At 43.7% G+C, this 22239-nt stretch overlaps 2 protein-coding genes across 4 annotated transcripts in view; one reads left to right on the forward strand and one right to left on the reverse strand.

Moving 5' to 3' along the window:
- Positions 1–958: 958 nt before the first annotated feature.
- Positions 959–19195, reverse strand: APIP (APAF1 interacting protein). Of its 3 annotated transcripts, XM_084776936.1 has the most exons (7): positions 19032–19195; positions 9596–9696; positions 5669–5717; positions 4855–4972; positions 3979–4114; positions 1626–1793; positions 959–1119 (listed from the first exon to the last, which is right to left on the reverse strand). In XM_084776936.1, the coding sequence occupies exons 1-7, from the start codon at positions 19083–19085 to the stop codon at positions 1020–1022; spliced, it is 726 nt and encodes a 241-aa protein (XP_084633062.1). In that variant the 5' UTR covers positions 19086–19195; the 3' UTR covers positions 959–1019. The 3 variants fall into 3 exon arrangements, with proteins under 3 accessions (XP_084633062.1, XP_084633063.1, XP_084633064.1); XM_084776937.1 differs by lacking the exons at positions 5669–5717; positions 9596–9696; XM_084776938.1 differs by lacking the exons at positions 5669–5717; positions 19032–19195.
- Positions 19196–19339: 144 nt separating this feature from the next.
- The window catches only part of PDHX (pyruvate dehydrogenase complex component X), a 56700-nt gene continuing 53800 nt past the window's right edge, over positions 19340–22239 (forward strand). The window contains exon 1 of the mRNA XM_084775613.1: positions 19340–19591. Within this exon, the coding sequence (XP_084631739.1) occupies positions 19432–19591 (160 nt within the window). The 5' untranslated portion in view covers positions 19340–19431. The remainder of the gene's footprint in view (positions 19592–22239) is intronic.

Raw genomic sequence — 22239 nt, forward strand, 5'->3', positions numbered from 1 at the left:
CTGTATGGCAGTGACACAGCAGTGTTTCTTTTGCCTTGCTAGGATATGTACACACAGAGGATGGCTGGAACTCTTAGTCAAAGTTTGCTGGAGCAAGAAAAAGAAACAGATTTGATGTTCAAGGAACTCATTCATGTTATGCAGGTATTTAAAGAATCCTGGCAAAAGCAAAGGCCTTGGGAAGGTCAGAGGACATCAGGTCCAAGGCACAGTAGGAAGACAGACTTAGATGTCCCAGTTGAAGGAAGTGATAAAGATGGCTCCAGCCACGGAGGCTGGCTGGCCTGTAGTGGGTCCATTGAGTAGTTCTCTCCGGGATGAATCTATTTGCTCTTTCCAGGAGTGAGGGGAGAGTTGGTAAGGTGGGCTGGTGGAAATTCCACACAGTGCTTTTAATGCACCTTATGACCTGCCACATCAAGTGAGATGTGGGTTCTGCCTGTGAGTCCATGTCTGCACTGGGTTTTAGCTTCTGGTGGTTTAGTTTTACTTAGCCTGTATAGGGAAGTACTACAGCACATATGCAAAATCTATACGATTACTTTTACATCAAGTGAGGGTGCACTGGTCCTAATAGTTTATATACATTTATGCATTAAATTAGAATAAGAAAGCATCTACGCCATAATTAAGTGGAAAATTCTCAGTGAATTCTACTGTTACCAATGTTTTCAAGATGAAGAGGAATTCTCTGAGAATGCATAAAAAAGGAATTAACTTAAAGGTAAATGGTTTTCTGTTACACTCTTTAAAATAAGCAAATACCAAGTAAAAAAGGTTTTATTCCATCTCCCTGTCACCTAAAAGTGTAAGAATATAAGCAAATGTTTAATGTCAGAAGAGATTATCCGTAGACTTCAGTTTGTGTAGAATTCAGTAGAATTTAGTAGTATCAGTAGAATTCAGTGACAAGTTAGGAATCTCAAGAAAATTTCCAACTCATTTAAAAGTAGTCAAGTTTTATTTAAGGCATAACTAAGTCTGCTTTATTGTTGGAGATCCTTGGCCATCCACTTGGCTTATACAATTCCATTTTCTCCAACTGGGAACTGCGTTGGATCCAGTCCCATTCTCTTCATGGAGACAGCGATGTCAAACAGGTAGTCATAGCATTCGCACCTGCAGAAGAAAAGGCGAAAGAGCTGCAAGTGTGTCAGGGCCGACTTCGGTCCTGACCACCACATCTCCCCATGTCAGCTTGGCTTTGTCCCTACATTTTCTACTTAGGTTATAACAACCATTTCCAACCATGCAAAGGAATCACACTGAGCTGGGCAACTACACCACGTGCTTCTCAGGAAACAGCCCACTTAGAAATATATAAATATAAATATATATATATATTTTAAATTATGTGCTGTATTTTTTAAATAAAATTCCTATCATTTAGGGTCTGTGTCTCCTTTTCCTTTCCTAAACCAGAGCTGACCTAATCAATATATCTAACGATTCAGCAGAGTGAAGGTCAGGTCTCTACAAATAACAATGATAGATTACTGACGTTGCAATCAGTTGACCAACAGGCACACGAAAGACTCGTATTCCATTTTAAATCCTAAATGTGTTGGGTTCATTTTCACATTCTGAGTGAGATTTGTATTAGATATTCTTGGATTCGGCCTTACATGGTTTTTGCTTTCTCCCACGTTTCTCCCCACACGTACACCCCATGACGCCTGACGAGAACCGCACAGGAGTCTGGGTACTCATTCATGGCACGAGCCATCCGCTCTTTGAGGTCCTTCTCTTCAGGAGTGTTCTCAATAATGGGTACCACTAACACATCATCATATCTATAAGACAAAACAAGACATTTCCCGCCACGAAAACATCAATATTCTATTTGTAATTTCTCCTGTTAGTAACCAGTCAGATACTCTTTATCTCTCTGAACAGCACTCCAACTTCAAAACAGGATGTTGCAAGTTATTCTGCATATCCTGTATAAACATCTATACCAAAAGATACCACTGGAATCTGGCAGGCAGCCCGATGCTTAAATGGCAGACACGTATACAATATACCAGAACCTAACAAAGAAATCAGGACCATTCAAGTATTTCCTCGAAGCAAAGATAATAGGGAACATTTTAAACATGATATAGGAGATGATACACTTCACAGAGAGAAGTGTAGAAAAGATGAGATACTGAACTACATAACTATTTAACAATATAAAAAAATTTAACGATATAAAAAAATCATTAAATTTCAAACCGGCAAAATACGAGAATGTCTTAACAGGCAAACCAGTCAATGCAGGTGTGGTTTGTGGCACCAGGGTAGAAAGAACCATCTAGCAACAATCCCCAAGGTTATGCTAACCCTTTTAGAATAATCTCAAATCTGCTGCAAGAGAACTTTTGTTTCTATGTTTTTCTCAGTAAACACATGAAAATAAAGTTAGAACACAATAATGTTCAAGGAAGCAACTTCACTACAAGTAAAACTAAGTCCACTCTTGAGGTCACTTGTAAGCACTGACCACTCAGCCAAGTGCTCATTTACACATGGGTGACTCTCCTGCTGCCTTTTCACCAATGCAGGGAGTGAACCTAACAACAGCAACACTCTACGTATCATTAGAGTTGGCCACACAGAGCTGGCAGGCACAGGCTAAGCAGCTGTCACGTGATTAAGAGTTTGGGCGACCTTTATTGTGGTAGTGTATACTTGCCCATGATTCTACTGTAGTTGAGACAGACGTAATTATACAATAGCCCGTGTGGAAGGAGCAAATTGCTGGTCTCATCTCTTTCCTGAAACCAGCCAGAAAGGCGGCAGACTTATACTTTCCCATAGCATACCCCACACAGTCAGAATTATTTCTAGGTGCAAGATAATTTCAAAGCACAGTGAGACTGGAACACAAATTCAAGCCAATCCCTCATTTCACCAACAGGATACTGAGCCTCACAACTTACGTACAGAACTGAGCTGTGCAAGTCCTTTGACTGACTGTCGGAACCCTTTTGCATTCTGGCAGAGGCATGTTGCTTCCAAAAGAGCTGGAGGCTACAGTGATGTGTGCTCACCTCACCTCACCTGGAGGAGGTGCTCACTGCTGACTTTGTTGTGCTTGGCTGTGCTGCTGAGGCCTAAACCCAAGGCCTGGGGAGTGCCACGCACACGCTCCAATGCTTTAACTTTTATCTTTTCTACATGATTTTCGGCGCAGAGGAAGGCTTTAGGCACAATAAATAGTCAAGGACATCAAATCAAATGGGTTTCACAGCATACTGGTTTAAACACGTCCAACCTGGTCCCTGGCGTCACAGAGCCACACTGCTCTGGTGTCTGTAGTAACAGGAGCACTCTCCCCTCATGAGGAAGGAGAGCCTGTAGGAAATTAAGGTTCAGAAGAATGCTACCAACTAAAAGCAGGGCTCAGACATGGGGACCTGTGTCTTCAAGTGGATTTATTAATTAGAGAGTTATTGTTTTACAATTTTATGTCCTTCATATCACAAGTTCTGAAATAGTCTATCTAATTAAAATGAATAGAAAGGTTTTTTTGTTTTCTGCTGTTTTTTGTTTGTTTGTTTTTGTTTCTTTCTTTCTTTCTTTCTTTCTTTTTTATAAACAGGAATATATCCTAGAAAGATATGAAGTCAGCATGAACTCTAACGGGGGTCCCAATTCAAGCTTCCTGACAACAAAGCGGAAATGAAGTGATCTTGCTTTCTCCATGCTGAAAACAGGGGCTGACTCCCATTTGACAGACATTCCAGCCACAACCTCCAGTCACTTAATGGAGCAAAAACATTCTGTGGTCTGGGTGGCTAATGACTATCTGGGGAAGGGAGGAGGAGGAGGAGTCTGTGCCACTGAGAAGGCTTCTGAAAGTATGATGTGAAGTGGGGTACCTCCAAACACAGAGCCACTGCATCCCACAAGCACAGAAAGATCATGGTCTGACTTACCAAAGAGAAGGAAAAATGCACGCCAAATGATTTAATAGAAAAAAAAAAGGTATACCTGTAATACCCTCCCGAGGTACATTTCCTTATTCCTTTGATCATCTCTTGATGTGTAATTTTAAACTCCTGTCCTGGAAACAGAAGAGTGGCCATCACAGCAGCTTTAGAGTGGGTATGGATCACTGCGCCTGCTCCTGCAGGATGAAGGGTTGGATGCTCAGAGAAGAGGACTTAGGTCTTTAAGACAGAATCAAGACATCGACACATATCCCCATGTAATGTGATGTACATACGTGTTTGGTTATGGACTTAAGTTTTCCTCTCATGGGAAAAACTCCCGGTGGGTAGGAGGGCGTCCTAGTCAGCTTCTGTTGCTGAGATAAAATGCTGACCAAGGCGGCCAATGTAGGACGGGAAAGGGTTTATGTGGCTTATATGTCCCGGGTCACTGAGGGAAATCAGAGCAGGAACTCAAGGCAGGAACCTGGAGGTTAGAACGGAAGCAAAGGCCCTAGAGGAGTGCTGCTGACGCCTGGCTCTCTCTCATGGCTGGCTAAGCCTGCTTCCTTATACAATCCAGGAGTGCCTACCCAGGATGGCACCACCCACAATGGGCTGGGCCCTCCCACATCAGTCCCTGATCAAGAAAATGCCCCCGTGACCTGCCTACAGGCAGGTGGATAGAGGCAATTCCTTATGCAAGTTTCCTCTTTCCAGATGATTCTAGCTTGTGTCAAGTTGACAAGACTAACTAGCAGGGAAGTGGAATAACAACGGGCCCTCTCCACAGGCGGATGAGAGGCTGGAGTGAGTCGAAACATTTAAGGTTCCTGTACATATCAGGTACTTGAGCGGTGATATCTAAAGTCATGATTACTATAATTTAGGGAGGCTGCCTCTGCAAACGTTCCTGCATCAGCGACTTTCTGCGTACCTCTCATGGTATAAGCATTCATGAAAAGAGGAGTACACTGGCTCTTTTTCAGCTTCTTAGACGCTGGAGGCCCACTTATGTCCTGTTCATTGATGTCACAAACAAACATGTCTTCTGGCTATTTATAGAGAGAGAAAAAGAAAAGAAGGTTTTTAAAAACCAACAATTACATTGTCTCTACTGTGGATATGTATATGCAAATGTTTAACATTCAAATTCCTGTTTCTTTCCCCAAATTTTTGTAGGGAGAAAAAAAAAATTCAAAGTTTTATACTGTGGCTGGAGTGGTGGCTCAGTGGTTAAGAACACTGACAGCTCTTGCAGAGGACCTGGATTTGGTCCCTAGGACCCACAAGGTGCCTCTCAACCATCTAACTTCAGTCCCAGGAGACATGGTGCCCTCTTCTGGCCTCCATGGGAATTGCATGCACATGGTGCACAGATAAACAATTATGTAATTAATAATGTTGCTGTCAGTCCGTAGATTTGGGCCTGCTGCTCCACAACTATTTTTCAGAAAAACCATACGAAGAAATCAGCTTTCCCAGATGGGTGTTATAATTTCCTTATCCCTTGAGAAACTCAGTAGTAACGCTATTCTTCAGTTATTTAAGAGTATGTCGTCCCAGTATGATGTTGCATATTTCTGATCTGCAACTTCCAAAATCCAGGGAAAGTGTTTCTTGATTAGCTATTTATATTGTCATAACAGAACCACCCTTCAAAACTAACACAACCTTCTAGAAGCAATTCCACTGGGTCGAACAGCAGTTAAGGAGGGGGCAGGGGGCTTACAAAGAATCCTTTAGCATACCTGAATGCGTTCCTTTTGCACGCCTGAGGGAGCAATGTAGATTTCATTGCTGGTAACAAAAATATAGAAATTGCATTTTGTTTAGCTACGTTTTGGGTTTTGCACAAATAAAGTGTATCCCTGCAGCCCAAGCACCAGTGTTCTTTATACATCAAGCCACAAACAGCTGCTTGGTTGAGGGAAGTAAGAGTTAGGGTGTAATGAGTGAGTTCAAAGCTACTTTGCGGCACTGGTGGCTTAGGCTTTTGTCTTTCCTGCTTTTGTGTCATGAGGAAGAAAAGAATCGATAGTAACTAGACTATTATCTGGAGAAAAGATCAATCCGTATATGTATTTAGCATTTTTTTGGCATGAATGAAAAGACTTTGGTATCGTATGTAAAATATAGTAACTCTAAAATCCAATCAAGCAAAATGTATTGAGAACATTTCACATGGCAGAAGAGTGAAGTTCGAACTTATTACATGAAGTCATGAAGTGCAGAGCCCTCTGCTGGACAGTTTGCTAAATTACAGCGCTAGCCCTGAGTAACTTTGTAGCCGTTTCCTCTATGACAAGCACACCAATCTTGGAAATTATTTGTCAATAAAGCGATCACAAATGTGGTTGCGTATGCTTATAATCACAGCACTTAGGAGGCTGAGCAGGGAAGATCATGGATTCAAAAGCAGCCTGGGATATGCAGTGAGCAAACCTAAAAGAAACAAAAAGCACACATGTGTACACACAACCCAGAGAGAGAGAGAGAGAGAGAGAGAGAGAGAGAGAGAGAGAGAGAGAGAGAGAGAGGACAGAGACAGAGAGATAGAGACAGAGACAGAGAGAGAGACAGAGAGAGACAGAGAGAGGAAGGTAGAGAGGGAGAGAGAGAGAGAAGTAAAAATGCCTTTTGTTCTGGGCGTTTGATCAATAACCTGTACCATTTTGCACAAGGTCCTCTACAGTACTGCCAAATTTGACTTGCAATGTAATCTCCAGCTTTTCCATTCTCTCCACTCACGGAACAGTTTTTTGGTTCACTTGTCAGCTTCAGGTACCAGAGCATATAAATGAGGTGCCACAAAGGTGGAAACCAAGGGAACACAAAAGCACCCGGGACTCCAGCTTCCGCATGGAGGCAGAAACATGCAATGGACAAACATCACAGGTTTCATAGTGAAAACGAGGATGGCCTACATGGAGCTGTTTAAGTGGTCACTACAAAATATGCAGACCTGGACCTGACAGGCGCATCAGTGAACTGAGTTTCTTCGTGAATTAAGGTCTAGACAATAAAAGTCTGATAGGTGAGCAGAACCAGGGATGCATTGAGGGATGCGTGTGTGTCAGGTTTCCTGGAGCAGGTGCAGCCTCCCTCTTTAGCCCGCAGTGGCGGTGGACCACGGTCCCAGAGGACTACTCTCCAGCCTTATGAACACAAAGAAATTCTAGCTGTGCTGTTTGTTTGTACTGTTGTCTTTGTAAATGGGAATTAACTTAGACTCTGATCAACTTTGAGTAACTCAAAGACAAGCTAAGTAAATTTTTGACACAGTAATACCAATACAAAAGGAGAAATATGGAAAAAAATACAAAATTATTTTGCTTTAGAAGACAGTATACAAAAGACTGAGGGAAAATATTTGCTTGGTTTTTTAAGCCACAAATAAAAAGAAAATTGAAGTTCCAGAGAATGAATTCTGGAGTTTATTTCTCTATACTCCCTGCTCTTTCATTCTATGGTAAACAAAAGGAAAACAACAAACAGAAAACAAACAAAACCAAGATCCATCTTACACTTACTTACACATACATGCTGTGTTCAGGTGTGTCTATTTTTATTTACCCCCTGGCCTTCTGGTCATTAAAGATCACTGAAATATTGTATCTCAATAGCTCACCTACAGTATATGTTGATCAAATGTGATTCTAACAGCACTCAGCAGGCTTAGCGTGGCTGGCACATATCAACAAAAATAGCAAATGCTAACTCTAAACACTACAGACCAAGCCTACAGGCAATGGCTGCTGAGTGTCGTGGAATTACTTGATGGTTCCTATGTGTGTCCTTACTTTCAATTCCTATGTGCATCTTTGCTGTCTCTCTCTCTCTCTCTCTCTCTCTCTCTCTCTCTCTCTCTCTCACACACACACACACACACACACACACACACACACACACACACGTACGTCCTGGTACCATACACTAATCATAGAAGCTGGAGTGTGGTATAAGCCAAACCTTGAAATCTGTCAGTATTTCTATATTCTCCAAGACTTTATTGTCTGTGTGATTCTAGGACATTACCTACTGTATTTACATGTGTTGTCACACTTATTTGCACCAACAGTCAGCCACAGAAGACAAATCTATCACCAGAAACATGAAGATGAGTGACAGGGCAAATGAAGTCATTTAAATATTAGGAATAACATTTAGCACTTTATTAAGAATACCCATTTTAGTCTGTAAAGCACAAGCTTTAAGCCAATGGCTTAAAACTGGCTTTTCCCACTTGCGGCCTGTAGAGGGAGCACCTTGCCCAGTAAAAAATAAGGAGAAACCAACTATGATGCAACTTTCCTATAAATTGATTGCAGTGCTGTAAAAGCCATTACCTATTAAGACACGTGCCAATAAACGGTTTATGTTGGCCACACACAATCAGAGTGGCGAACAGTAAAGTTCTAGAAAGAGAAGTCCTTCACACTTCCCTGCTTTAAAACACTCTCTGGAGTTTGCATACTACTTTTTATTTTTAATTTTGCTGTATGCTTTTTTTTTTTTTAAAGTCAGAAATGACTATTTCAGCTCAGTTTGGTAGGAGCTTTTTTTATATACAAACCCATTTTCTGCATATTCAAATAAACAGTACTTAACTAAAGGCAAAGCTTAGAACATGACTTATTGTAAATCGTACATCAGGGAAATTAAATTACAGCCACTTGACTTCTCAATAGATGAGTGAAACAGGAAGAAATTATTAAGTTTCAGGTATATTGTGAACAAGAAAACTTGAAAGTTTAGGCAAAACAGTCTGAACATTTGCACAAAGCTGCACTGACACTTCAGCACCGAGGGTGACTGATGGAGACAGACGGACATGAATGGACACACAGGCCATCAGGGGACACACCTTATCTGTACAGACAATCCTTACATCCACAGCTGCACGAGCTGCTGACTAAGGCATCTTTTGCTACTTCCTACTATTAAATCAGTATTTCAGGAACGATGCTGTAATTTGAAGTGGATGAAACTACAAAGTCATCATCTTGTGGGGGTGAAATATGATTCCTTTTGTTTAAGTTGGTCTGATTTTATTTTACAATCTGTTTCCTATCATGAAATGCAGACTCCTTGGGGAATACATACATATGTATACATACACACATATATATCATGTACATAGATGCTCAACATATAAATGTTTCAATATAACCCAATTTCACTAAAGAAAAAAAGCAAATTAGAATACAGAATAAAATTCAGCCTCAGTAACAATATTCCTACATTTCAGGAGGAAAACATGAATTCTGTTTCAGAAAGCCTTGGGAAGAGTCACTGCCCCTGCTGCCCTGACTCCTCATCCGCTTGAAGACAAGCCAGTCACTGAATCCAGTGAGCAGTAGATGATGATTCCCACTTTCTGTTTAAAATCCAGTGCCTCAAAGAAGAAGACACCAGCAAGGGCTGGGCCTATTGAACATCATAACTCTGCTTAGAATAAATAGCACATGGTAGTTTCTGAACTCAGAAAACACGGGTTTTTTGAGGTTTTAGCGATTAATAATCAATCGTGTAGAACGTCTACCGCGTCGGTGTCACATTGCTCTGCCTGCCAGCTGGGTTTGGACAGCCCACCTGTGGCCTGCTGCAAGCTGAAGTCAGCCAGAGGCTTAGCCCACCTGTGGCCTGCTGCAAGCTGAAGTCAGCCAGAGGCTTACCCGTGCTTCAGGCTAATGCCTCCGCCAGTGCCGGTGACCCAGCCTAGATGGTAAAACTGCTTGCAAAGCTCTGGGATCAGGAATCTGGGGTGTTCCTTGTCCTAAAACAGAAGACAGTGGCTTTTTAATTTGTGTATCCAGCTGGCATTTCTAACAAGAAATCAGCTTAAGAAAGCAAATACATTCTGTCCCTCATATTTAGAGAATAGGTTTACTTAATTATTTGGCAACCTGGGATTGGACAGTCTAGGGGTCACACTCTATGGAACAGATTGTAAGAACGAGACAGGAAACTGCCAGAGGTCCATGCATACAGAGAGCAGAACACACTTTGGGCCACACAGGTAAGGTCTTCACATATAATACCCCACTAGAGCACCACACACAAGACAGCATGACCGTTACAAGGTCAATGCAGGCTCTGTTGGTTCGGTTTCATTTTTATCTTAAAATTGTCTTGTTTTCTAAAGTGATATTAATATCTCCTCTTATTGAAATGATACTATGAAAACTAAAATCAAGCAAGTAACAATAAACAAATCACACACACACACACACACACACACACACACACACACACGGTTGTAGGCAAATATTATGAGTGACAGTTGATAAATTAGCCTTCAAAATATAGAATGCAGAGCATGGAAGGGAACCAGACGTCTTGTAAAGTTCAGATCAACACAGGCTTAGGAGTTGGGAGACTTAAAAGTCCAAACTACATTGTATCTAACTCTCTGTTCACATGATGCTAAGTGTGCTGGCTACTTTTTCCCTCAAAACTTGACCCAGGCTAGAGTCATCTTGGAGGATGAACCTTGCTTGAGAAACTGTCCCCACCAGATTGGCCTGTGGTGCACTTTCCTGATGATTGATGTGGGCTCAGCTGCCTTTGGGCGGAGCTGGCCCCGAGCTGGTGGGTCTGGGTTGTAGAAGCCACGAGGAACAAACCAATGAGCAGCACCACTGCACAGGCTCGCTGTTTCAGCTCCCGCCTCCAGGCTCCTGCCTTGTAGTCCTGCCCTGATTTCTCTGGATGATGGACTGCAAGTTGTAAGCTTTGCTCGTCCTGGTGCTTTTGCTCAGCGCTTTATCACAGCAATAGAATCCTTAAACTAAGAGAAACCGAGCCTCACCTATTCAACCATTGAATGAGAACACTTTGAGGAATAACATGAGAAAAAAATAAAGATAGAACACATACCACAAAGCTGAAAAGGTGGCTCAGTAGGTAAGAGCTCTTGGAGAGGAATAGAGTTCTGTTTCCAGCACTCACATCAAGCAGTTCAATGCTGCCTACTGAAGCCTCTGGCCTTCTTAGGCACCTGCTTGTACACCCACCCACCCACCTACCTACCTACCTACACACACACACACACACACAAACACTATAAAATATCAAAGCTTGGGGCTGGAGGGATGGTTCTTGCACAGGTCTGGAGTTCAGTTCCTAGCACCCATGTGAGGCAGCTAACAATCACTTGTTCCTCCAGTTCCAGAGGACCCGATGCCCTCTGCTGGTGTCCTTGGGCACCTGCACTCATGTACACTTAACACATAGAGCTGCACACATATACACATATTTAAAAATGAAACTTAAAAGTCTCTATAGTACAAACCGCACAAAACCATGTGGCACAGTACTAACTTCCTTCCACTTTAAAGAGTTAAAGCTCTTGAACACAAATTAATTATGTAAAGTTAATAATAAAATGGATTTAACTTTTCTCAAGGAATCTAGCCAAAAATTTCTATGCTCCATATAATTTGCTATTTCCTCTTTTGGGGGAACATAAATGATATTTTAATTACATATTAAATACAGCTAATGGAAAGACTCCTGCAGCGTTCCAATCATTAAGACCAAATTTGCGCAACAAATTGCAAACATTACAGAAAATGGTCTATTATTATAGGTCCCCCCCCTTCCCTTTTGTCTTTTCCCAGTTTTGAGGTATTAGAGCAATTAGCCAGCTTCCTGCTACAATGTAACAATGGCAGGGCAGTGCTGTTACATACGGTTCCCTCAGTCAGTCAGATCAGCAAGACGCAATTACAGGGAAGTAGTGGAGCCCTGGCAAAGACCCACTTGCTGAAGGTTCAGCCACTTAATCCGTGCAGCCCCACAGTGTGAACGTGGAAATGTTAGCTTCAGAACTGGCCAGGTGGGAAGGCTCAGCTTGGGCCACTGTTGTTACAGATGGCTTTAGTGAGCATGACAACGCTATGACATGAGGCCGAAGACTCATCACAGTGAAGAGAAGGGAAACTACAGTGTGGCAGAAATAGACTCAGTGACACTTGGAATATATTTCAGACATTACAATCTAAAACTCTTTCATTCCACTTTGAAGAAATTTCAGTTTCGACTGCCTGAGAAAGGCCTACTTACGCCTGACAGAGGCTCCACTTATTTCCCTTCCTTTCTTTTCTTCTACCTTAAAACATCAGCAAGTACTTGGACCCAGGCTTTCCTCTGGGAGGACTCAGACACAAACATAAAATAAACTTTCAGGAGAGGGGTGACGTTCAATGGTAAAGCATATATTCATTTGCATAAGCAAAGGTCCAAATCTGGTCCTCAACACCACCCCCAAAGGAGAAAGTGTCAAAGGTATTTAACTTAGCAGTTGATAAGGAAAGCAATAAGATGTGCTAAAATTGGTTCAAAACAGAATTCAACACACTTGGGTATAAATAATTAGGAACTCTGAATTTTCAAATAAAGCCAAATTGGTCCAAATCCAGAGGCTAAGATGAAATAGCAATGCACACAACTTCACTGTCGTGGACAGGAAGCTCCAGGGCTGTGACTACTCCACAATTTCTGTAACAGTGAACAGGCCTATAGACAACCCTAAGACAGCCCATCGAGGTTTTTGCTTGCTTCAGTCTTTGACAAGATCCTGAGACTGGGTCCAGGAAGGGAGAAGGTGGAGCCGAGTTTCCAGGACAACACGTGCGGCATCGCTTCTTCCTGCTCTTCCATCCTATTCTGTGCATTCCTGTTTTTCTGTAACAGCGCCTTCACTCAAAAGCCCCTTCCACGCTTTCCCCACACCGGGAAACTTCTCCCCTTCACACAAACACTGACAGGAGTTCAAAACAGAGCTTTGCCCAAACTGACAGGTCAGGGAGACTTTCTGGATGTCGAGTTCCCTATATGGATCAGTGATTCTTAGACTTGTGAATTTCAACACCAGTTTTCTTCCTTTTATTTATTACTGGGGGTGAGGGCACAAACATAGCAGTTAAAAAAAAAAACCACTTTGTGGAGTCAGTTCTCTCCTTATACCTCTATGTGGGCTCCAGAAAACGAGCTCAGGGCAACTAGCTTATGTTGCAATTGCTTGCCCACTGACTCAGCTCACAGGCCCATGGGTAGCTTTATCGATTTTAGGGAATACCATGTGTTTGCCAATTAATGACATTAATTCTATTTTAACTATCCACTATCACTGTCTTCAGAAAAGAGTAGATTTCAGACATAAAAACGGTGAAGAGAAAAATGTTCATATAAAATGCACTTTAACGTCAATGCAACGAATTTGGGGAAATTCATATTTTCATTGTTCTCACTTTGTAATCCCACTACGCACTCTCCGCAGGACTGACTTTTGGAGGTAGAAGGCACGTGTTTCCTGTATGATCTCATTGCTTGCATTTCCTTCTCCTCCAGTTCACCCTCCCTTCTCGCATGAGTACTAAACTAACACAGTACTTAGATCGCTGAGCTTGGTCCCTTGAATCAACAAATGCTCAACTATTCCTTCTTGATCTCTTATGTCCCTTTATGGCCTAATTTACTTTCCAAGTATCTTTTTCACTATTGGTTTACATGTGCCCCTCAGTTCTAGGTAAACTCCGTTTAGAGCCAATTGTGGCTCCTGGGGATCCCTGCATCCTGATGTACTTCTCAGATGAGGCCAGAAGATGCACAGTTCCAATATTGGATCTCAGGATTCTCCCTGAGATCTCTTGTTGTTTGCTGATCCAACCCACGCAGAAGGCCACTGTGGTCTGAGAAGTCACGTGGGTGAACAGATCCTCCTTGCGCAGTCAGCCCATGCTTGATGTGTCTACTGCTCTGGCAATAGCCTGAATGCTGCCTCATGAGACCCTGAAGGAGAGCTCAGGTCAGCTGCTCCTACACTCCTAATCCTGAGCATCTATGGGACACAATCGGTGCTGTTGTCAGCTGCTAAACTCTGGGGTGGTTTCCCCCCTGGCAGGAATACGGTTTGGTTACAGTGTTGCTGCTCTTGCTGGGTCTGCAGTTGTTGCAATCCTCTCAAACCCTGCTGGTCAGCTTTGACTCAGCAAGATGTAGCCACCCTCCCTCCAATCATGTGTGACAGCATTTGCTCTTGGCCTTTGTCTCCCGGCATTTATCATATACTTCACTCATTCACTTCGACAAACCCTGAGTGCTACATGCACGCTAGGCCCTGAAGCGAGAAGTCTCCACTCTGAGGAGCTTGACCCTAGTGACGAACTTCACAGTCACGGGCTGATAGTGTATGACAGAAAATGGTTGGGGTAGGAGGGAAAGGAGCTGGGGCGCCTGCTGGAGTTCACGATAGGTGGTGAAAATGTGTTGCTCAGGTGGATAGGGAACTCAGGAAAGGGAACTTGTTACAAATTACGTTCTCAGGACAAAAGACACTTTTCTTTTTTCTTTTTTGCCCCAGAGGGACAGAGGGCAGGGGATAAGAGCAAAAGCAGGAGACAGGGGTGAGGGAGAAGGGGAAGGGAACAAAGATTGCCTCTGGACAGAGAGGAGACAGACATGGCCCATAGGCAAATGGCAGTTTATAAAGGTAAAAGGGGATGAGGTATTTAATTTTAATTGGGCATGCCAATTAGGTAAGCCAAAGGGGGCTTTTGATTGCTGAACTTCTATACTTTAATAGCTGGACCTCCGGCAGTCAGCCTTGGGAAGAGGAAATGACCAAATAAGGAAACAGACCTTGGTGACAGCTTTAGGGGTGTAGTCTAAAGGGTTTTTTTTTTTTTTTTTTAGCCATGCAGAGGGCGGGGATGGGGGAGAAGGGCAAACAGCCATGGCCACCATGCTTGCGCTGGCCAGAGTCCCTTCAGTTCTCTAGCTTTTGCGAGTCTCAGAGACCGAACTCAGGTGATAAAGCTTGGAGGCTACTGAGCCATTGTGTAATCCATGCATTTTTTTGTCTTCAGAAACAGCGTGGTGTGGTGGTGCACGTCTTTAATCTCAGCGCTCGGGAGGCAGAGGCAGGCAGAGCACTGTGAGTTCTCAGCCAGCCTGGTCTACAAAGCGAGTCTAGGACAGCCAGAGCTACACAGAGAAACCCTGTCTTGAAAAAACTAAAACCAACCAACCAAACAAAGAAACAAATTAGGTTCTGTGGATGACAGTGGGGAAGCAGGATATATTTTTAACTTTGAAAATTTTCTTCTGTATATAGGTACTTTGCCTGCATGTATGTGTGTACTCTGCTTGCATGCCTGGTGCCCACAGAGGCCAGAAGATTGGATCCCTTGAAGCTACAGTTACAGATGGTTGTAAGCCACCATATGAGTGCTAGGAATGGAACCGAGGTCCTCTGGACGAGTAGCCAGTGCTTTTAACCCCTGAGTCATCTCCCCAACTATTTTTGAGATACTATCTCTTTCAGCCAGACCATGGCCAGCAGGTCCCCAGGGATCCTCTTGTCTTCCTCCCTTCCGGGGCTGGGGTAACGGGAATGTGCCACTGCATCCAACTTCCACATGGATGCCGAGGATCCAAATTAGGTCAGCATCCTTCACAGTGTCCACTGAGCCCTCACACTCAGACATCTGACTATGGCAGTGGAGAAAAGACACTGAAAGGCAGTGACCAAGAAAGCAAAGACTAGTCCGGTAAAAAAGGCCAGTCAAGTATTTTGGAAGTGAAACTGTAAAGCGACACTGTAAATGGATCTGGAAGATTTAAAAACTTAAGAGAAAGCTAAAGGGCATGTACAGTAGAAAAATGATATCATCTAATTTATCAATCATATGAATCATCCTCATTAGGCCCCTCAGTAACTGCTCGCCCCTTGAACTCCAGAAAAGGAAGTCTCAAATAATAACCGAGGCCCTCAAGCATCTTCATGCATGTGAACATCACATGTATTCTGACCTTTTCTGTTGCCTTAACATTTCTTCACTGCTTTTGGAAACCAGTGTGGATTTTTTTTTTTTTTTTGCAATTCATTGAATAAAAAGTCAAGAACCTGGAAATATCTGATACTGATCTCAAGTACCAGGAACAGGATGAAGTGCACAGAAAAGTAAGATGTACTCACTGTGGGGAGTGGACACTAGAGCCTGGGGACTACTAGGGAAAACAGCAGTGCAGTTGGCAGCGGTAAGGTCCCTTCTGAGGGCAGAACAACCAGGATGAGATGGGCTAACGAGCACAGCAGTAGAATAGTCCCTAACAACATTCAATTCTTTGGCAGAAGCACTAGCAAGGCAGACTGCAGGGTTCTGACTGAGGGTCGCATTAGGTCAAGGGTGTCTGTAAATTAAGCCAGGCTTAATTACCTTAAAGAACATTATTAAGATTGTTATTTATTTTTAGGGGTGTGTGTGTGTGTGTGTGTGTGTGTGTGTGTATGTGTATGTGTGTGTGTGTATGTGTGTGTGTATGGGCATGACACTTGTGTGGTCAGAGGATAACTTGCAGGAGTTGGTTCGGTCTTCCCATGTGGGTCTTGGGGACAGAACTCAGGTTGGCAGGCTCGGCAACAAGCACTTTTCCTCACTGAGCCACCTCATTGGCCCCTCAGTATCAAATGCTTTGAGGAAGCCAGACCAAAGTGGGTTTCACTTGCTTCATTTAGAAGTAAACGAAATTTGCAGGCATGAAATTCTAAAGATTCCTTCAATAATGTCGCTATGGCAGGGGATCCTAGATAAGGAAATAGAGAGAAAAATCAGCCAATAAAAACAATTTCCTATTATATGTAGTAGGAGGAGGAGGAGTCATTTTTCAGACACTGTAACAAATACCTGAGATAACAACATGAGAAAAGGTTTATTTCGGCTCACAGTTTTGTGGGTTCCAGTCCATGATCAGCTGGGTCTATTATTTTTAGGCCTTTGGTGGGGTGGTGCAGGACGTCAATACCAAAGGGTACATGGTGGCACCAATGGCTCACCTAATGGCCAGGAAAACAAAAGAGAATGAAGGTACACAGGGCGTTTCATGACTTTTGGGGTCACATTGGCATAAGGCTCTCTCGATAGTCCCTGTCTTGTACGGGTGCTTCTACTTCCAAATGGTGAAAACCTGGAGGATTAGCCTTCATCATTCAGGCCTGAGGGGACAGTCAACGTCGAAATGACAGCATTCACTAGGAGGAAGAGCTAGAGGACAGGAAGAGACTGAAGGCATGGGAGGGCTATAGGCTAATAAACAGGTTCTCTTTTGCTAGGAAAGAGAAACTGAGATTGGGAGAAAAGGGAGGTAACTGCCTTACACAAGAGGAAGAACAAAGATGTAAGTGTGTGATCCGCTCAACAATAGGAATTGCCAACACTCATTGGGTGCTTGTTCTGGGTCAGGCTCTACTGTCAGAGCTGTATGGACCACTTTCTCCTTACACCAACCCCAAGAGATTAACTTGTCGAAGACTCCCTGATAACTAACAGCAGGGCCAGGACCTGAATCCAGGCAACATGGCTGGGCATCCCTACTCCTTTAAGTTTTAAATGATACCGGAGACGGAAAGAGGAAGAAATCGAAGTTGAAACGTTTATATCTAACAGTTCTCCCAGTCATTGCATTTCAGAGGCCACAGGCCTGAGGCACAAGGTGAAGAGAGCCTAAAGGTTCTAGAAGAGCCTCTTAAAAACGACATAAAAGGACAGCACACAGAGCAGGACACTGAAATGTGTATAGCGTCACCGATTCATACAGCTGACTCTTGGGAGTTCTCAGCGGCTTGGGGGAGAGAAAGGCAAGAAAAGGCACTAGCTGCCACATAGCGCAGAGGATACCAATAGACGGAGGTGCATAGCGGCAACAATAGGTATGAGAAGGAAAAGTGCATGTGATGAGCAGATATGGATTGGTCAGGGCAGATATGGCTGGGGGGATGGGGTCTCAAACGGTTCAAACTGGTATCTGGTGGACGATGCTAGCCTGTTGTATGCATTACTGGTGAAGCCTTGTGAGCAGGTAACACATAGCTAAGTCATAAAGGATACAGGTGAGTTAACCAAGAGAAAAAGTAGTAAGGTGTCTGTGCTGGCTAGTTTTTAGGTCAACTTGACACAAGCTACGGTTATCTGCGAGGAGTGGACTTTGACTGAGAAGATGCCTCCATAAGACTGGGCTGTAGCTTCGTGATTGATGGGGGGAGGGCTCCGCCTACTGTGAGTGATGCTGCCTCCCCTAGGCTGGTGATCCTGGGTTCTATAAGAAAGCAGGAACGCAGCACTCCTCCATGGCACCTGTGGCAGCTCCTGCCTCCAGGTTCCTGCCCTGCTTGAGTTCCTGTCCTGCCTTCCTTCTGTGAGGAGCAGTGGTGTGGACACCTAAGCCAAACAAACACTTTCCTCTCCAGGTTGCTTTGGTCACGCTTGTTCCCTCACGGCAGCAGTGACTCTCTAGGACACAGTCTGAAGCCGACCCACAGCAGGCTGTCTATTTGATCTGTACGATACTTAGAACTCAAGCTAGTATTTTAAAATGCAGGCATTTCACACAGAACATGACTTTCTAAGTTTCCCTTAAAAGCAGAGAAACAAAGAAAACAGGATTTGACAATGAACCTATACAGCTAAGGTACATGGTAGAGTTTTCTGTGGGGTTTCCTCAACATCTGGGCCAATCCGAAATGTTAAGCATTCATAATGTCTTTCACAAATCAGTATCTGAAACTACTTTCCTCTTCTGCATTTGAAAATACCTTCAGCTTCTTGTACGTGTGTGTGTGTGTGTGTGTGTGTGTGTGTGTGTGTGTGTGTGCGCCTATTTCCTGTCTTGGTAAATTAAACCACAACTCTTGGACCACAGCTTATCCTGCTGACCTGGCACGATACTTACTATGGAAAAAAAATCTGTATTTCTATGATGACCGTCACATAATATTGGAACTGTTTACAGTCTTCTCGTTCTTCTCTTCATCAGTTTCTTAGCACATAGAAGGTATTCCCTAAGACTGCAATCTGTTTGACTGAAAGAAAACTCCATGCATCCCATGCGCCCATTTTCCTTAAAGAATGATTTCCATGTTCTCCCACCTCGTAATGTCACATAAGGCAGTCAAAGGGGTGTTGTCTTCACCATGCAGGGACAGTTCCGGTTGAGCAGCCCTACTACGGTATGGAGGGCCATGGGATTGGCGCAGACTGGGCTAGGGATCCGGAGCCTAGAGCGCCTGGCCGAAGCCCCACCCTGCGTGCCCTAGACCGCTGTCCTTACCTGCGCGCCACATGGTCTCGAGCAACAGTCTCCTTGAGCTTGACAGCCAGACATAGTTCTAACTCCGCTCGGTTATCCGCCAGCACTCTTTCCAAGCCTAAACTGCCGGAGGGAAAGCTATTAGGTTAGAGAGCAGGCAACCTAGGGGCGGAGCAAAAGCAAAAGGCGGGGTCTGAGAGGGCCACGCTCATTGGGAGAACCTGCGGCGGCGCAGACCGGCCGGTGGGCGTGTCAATCAGGTTGGAGGCGGTGCTACCAAGGGCAAATCCGGGAGTCCCTAGGTGCGGTGCGGAGCGCGCATTGTGGGCGGGGCCAGCCCATGTGAGGCGGGGCCCGGGCGGGCCTTGAGGCCGCCGGCGCTCTAGGCCCGCTGCGATCTTTCCCGGGGAAGGCTGGGAAGATGGCGGCCTCCTGGAGGCTTCGCTGTGACCTGCGGCTGCTACGTTACCTCCTGGGCTTCGGCAGCCGTCGAAGCCCGGGGCTGGCTCAGGGTGCTGCTGCGTGGCCTGTCGGCCGTGGAGCGAGCTGGAGGTGGTTTCACGGCACTCAGCTGCTGCAGGGTGAGTGCCTTGCGCTCGCTCAACTTCTCTCTTTAGCTGAGCAATGGGCCTGGGTTAGGGGAGCTTTTGACTGGCGACCCGCATTTGTGAGTGCAGATGCCGAGTCTCCCTGTTCACTTCAGCCTCCACCTAGCCTATGGTTTGTGGCGAAGGACGGTCTTCAGATTTGGGACAGCTTAAGTCCGTCCCTGGCCTCCAGTGCTTTATGGCTTCCTTTGTGACCTTGCTTTGGAATTTGAGTTATTTCGATGTCACCTAGAGAGCATCTATTTTAAATCCTCCGCTTTAAGACCCTTATCAATCGCATGTCGAATTCCTTTAATGTTACCATTCATCTCTAATGTAATAAAGCTGCCCAGACATTCAAAGCCACTGTTACCGGTACTTATTCATTCAAAGGGCCTGTCCTTATTGGGAAACCTTGAATCTTACTCCACTTAATGGTTCCTATGCAATATGCAAGACTAAAATCTATAAATACAGACTAACAGATATGGCCAGAATGTCTCAAGTAAAACGTGTAGCATGAGATTCATACAGCCTATTACATAAAATTGCTCTTAAGTCATGATATTGGCCTCAGAGATCTACCCACTGTCCTTCCATTATTTAATATACAGTATATAAAATGGCAGGCCTGGCATTGTTCTTCCTTACATGTGTGACTATGGGCTGGGGTTTGGATGGGGACAGAGAAGACATTGTTAGAAATCATTAGACATTTAATTAATTGTTCTTACCTCCCTCTGGTGCGATTAACATTGTCCACACTTTCTGTGCTCTCCGAGGCCCAGAAAACAAAGCAAAACAGAACAAAAAAACAGGCTTAGACAGTAAAATGGGTATGTTGAGGTTCCTAAAGAGCCAGTAATAAGCACAGTTTATCTAAGTTATTTTTGGTGTAAAGTTTAATAAATACCCCCTGAATATTGTCATTAACAATATAGTGTATGATATTTTCTCTGCTCTGTTCTCACCCGCATTTGTTAAACTTGCTAAACCTTCCTACGCTTGGCAGAAACTCTGGCTCAGGCGGCACTAAGGAATATGCATCTGACATTCTTGTGAGTGTAATGGACCACACTTTGAGACTCCCTGCCTCAAAACACCATGCAATGCTAAAAGTTAGGATTGGGAAAAATACCTGTGACGGGGCTATCATTGCTTGTGCAATCTTTTTGAGAGTGAATGCCCTAAACTCAGTATAAAGAGAAAAGGGTGTATGTGCTTACAAACAAAAATGGGTATTTTCCTAGATTTCCTTAGCATTGATTGCTTCTGCCTTTAGAAATCCACATAGGCAGTTTTCATCTGTTAAACCTTGGCATTTTGTCTATTACTCTGCCTCTGCCTTCAGACGTATACCTGGAATGCCTTGTCTAAACATCATCTGGATTCAGATGTATTGGGATTCAGATGGTCCTTAATCCCCAGGCAAAATGAATGAGTGGTTTATCATCGATACCTCTATCCACTTAAAGCACAGATTCATTGTCTTATAGTTCTTGGGGTCTAAAATGGATCTCACTAGGCCAGAGTCAATGTGCTTATGAGGCCTGCAATCTTGGAAGCTTCTAGTAGACAATCTGTTTCCGTGTTTTTGTTGTTGTTGTTGTTATTTGTTTGTGCTTGTTTTGTTTTCATTTTTGTTTTTTTCAGCTAAAGGCTTCTCAGATTCATAGGCTCCTAGTTCCTGTCTGCCGCCCAGCTCAGTAATGTTAGTCTCGTATCAGTCACTTTTGTATCTCTCTTATCACGTCCTTTTGCCTTCCTTTCATCCATCAGGAAGATGAATTCTTGTGGCCATGTTGGGCCCACCTGGATAATGGGTTTCTCCCTATCTCAGGTTCCGTTGATAACCTTAATCCACACTCATCTTAATTCTTTCTTGTTCCATAATGTAACATATTTGTAGGTTTTGAACCTTATGACACAGACCTCTGGTAGGGATATTATGCTACATATGGAGCCCAAATGTATCTGCCAGCTGCCACCAGTAGGCTTTCGCTAAGCTACTTGAATACACATGAGCTATTTTAGAAAACATGAATTTACCGGGTTGGTGCTTCATCTTCATATATAAGGAATTTCTCCATGTGGTGTAGAAATTATACTTTAATAAAACTAGGCTGCTTTTTGGATAATCAGAGACTGTGAATGAGGTACATTTAGTGAGCTCACATCTCTTTCACCTACTTACATAGAATTTTTAAATCTATACTTTGTAAGTGCTCTTGTTTTCCCTAAAAGATATTTGTTGACTGCCTTTGTGAGTTATGGCATGGGCTGTGTGCTTAGCACTTCTTTACTGTATTATTTATTTATTTATTGGTTTTTCAAAACAGGATTTCTCTGTGTAGCCTTGGCTGTCCTAGACTCACTTTGTAGATCAGGCTGGCCTTGAACTCACAGTGATCTGCCTGCCTCTGCCTCCCAAGTGCTGGGATTAGAGGCATGCGCCACCACGCCCGACGGTGTGCTTAGCACTTAGAATTTTTATTAACTTCTAATGATCTAAAACTTTGGCATTATTTCTGTTTATTTTGGTAAGTCTACAAAAGCTCAGAAAACTGAAGCCAAGCAGCTGTATTGTAAGTGAGCTAATCAGTGCGCTGTGTATTTTTGTTTAACAAACCCCTCTTTCATTC

This window comes from Acomys minous, assembly GCF_964271855.1.
Source record: "Acomys minous genome assembly, chromosome: 3".
Classification (NCBI taxonomy): Eukaryota; Metazoa; Chordata; class Mammalia; order Rodentia; family Muridae; genus Acomys; species Acomys minous.

Bases quoted from the DNA above. Each gene is read 5' to 3' on its own strand.
- APIP (XM_084776936.1), bottom strand. From the start codon at position 19,085: ATGTCTGGCTGTCAAGCTCAAGGAGACTGTTGCTCGAGACCATGTGGC. The intron at 4,973-5,668 runs GTATGCTAAAGG...CTCTATAAATAG, and splicing joins TGCAAAAGGAACGCATTCAG to CCAGAAGACATGTTTGTTTG. The intron at 1,120-1,625 runs GTAAGGCCGAAT...TTTCTTCTGCAG, and splicing joins TGGGAGAAAGCAAAAACCAT to GTGCGAATGCTATGACTACC.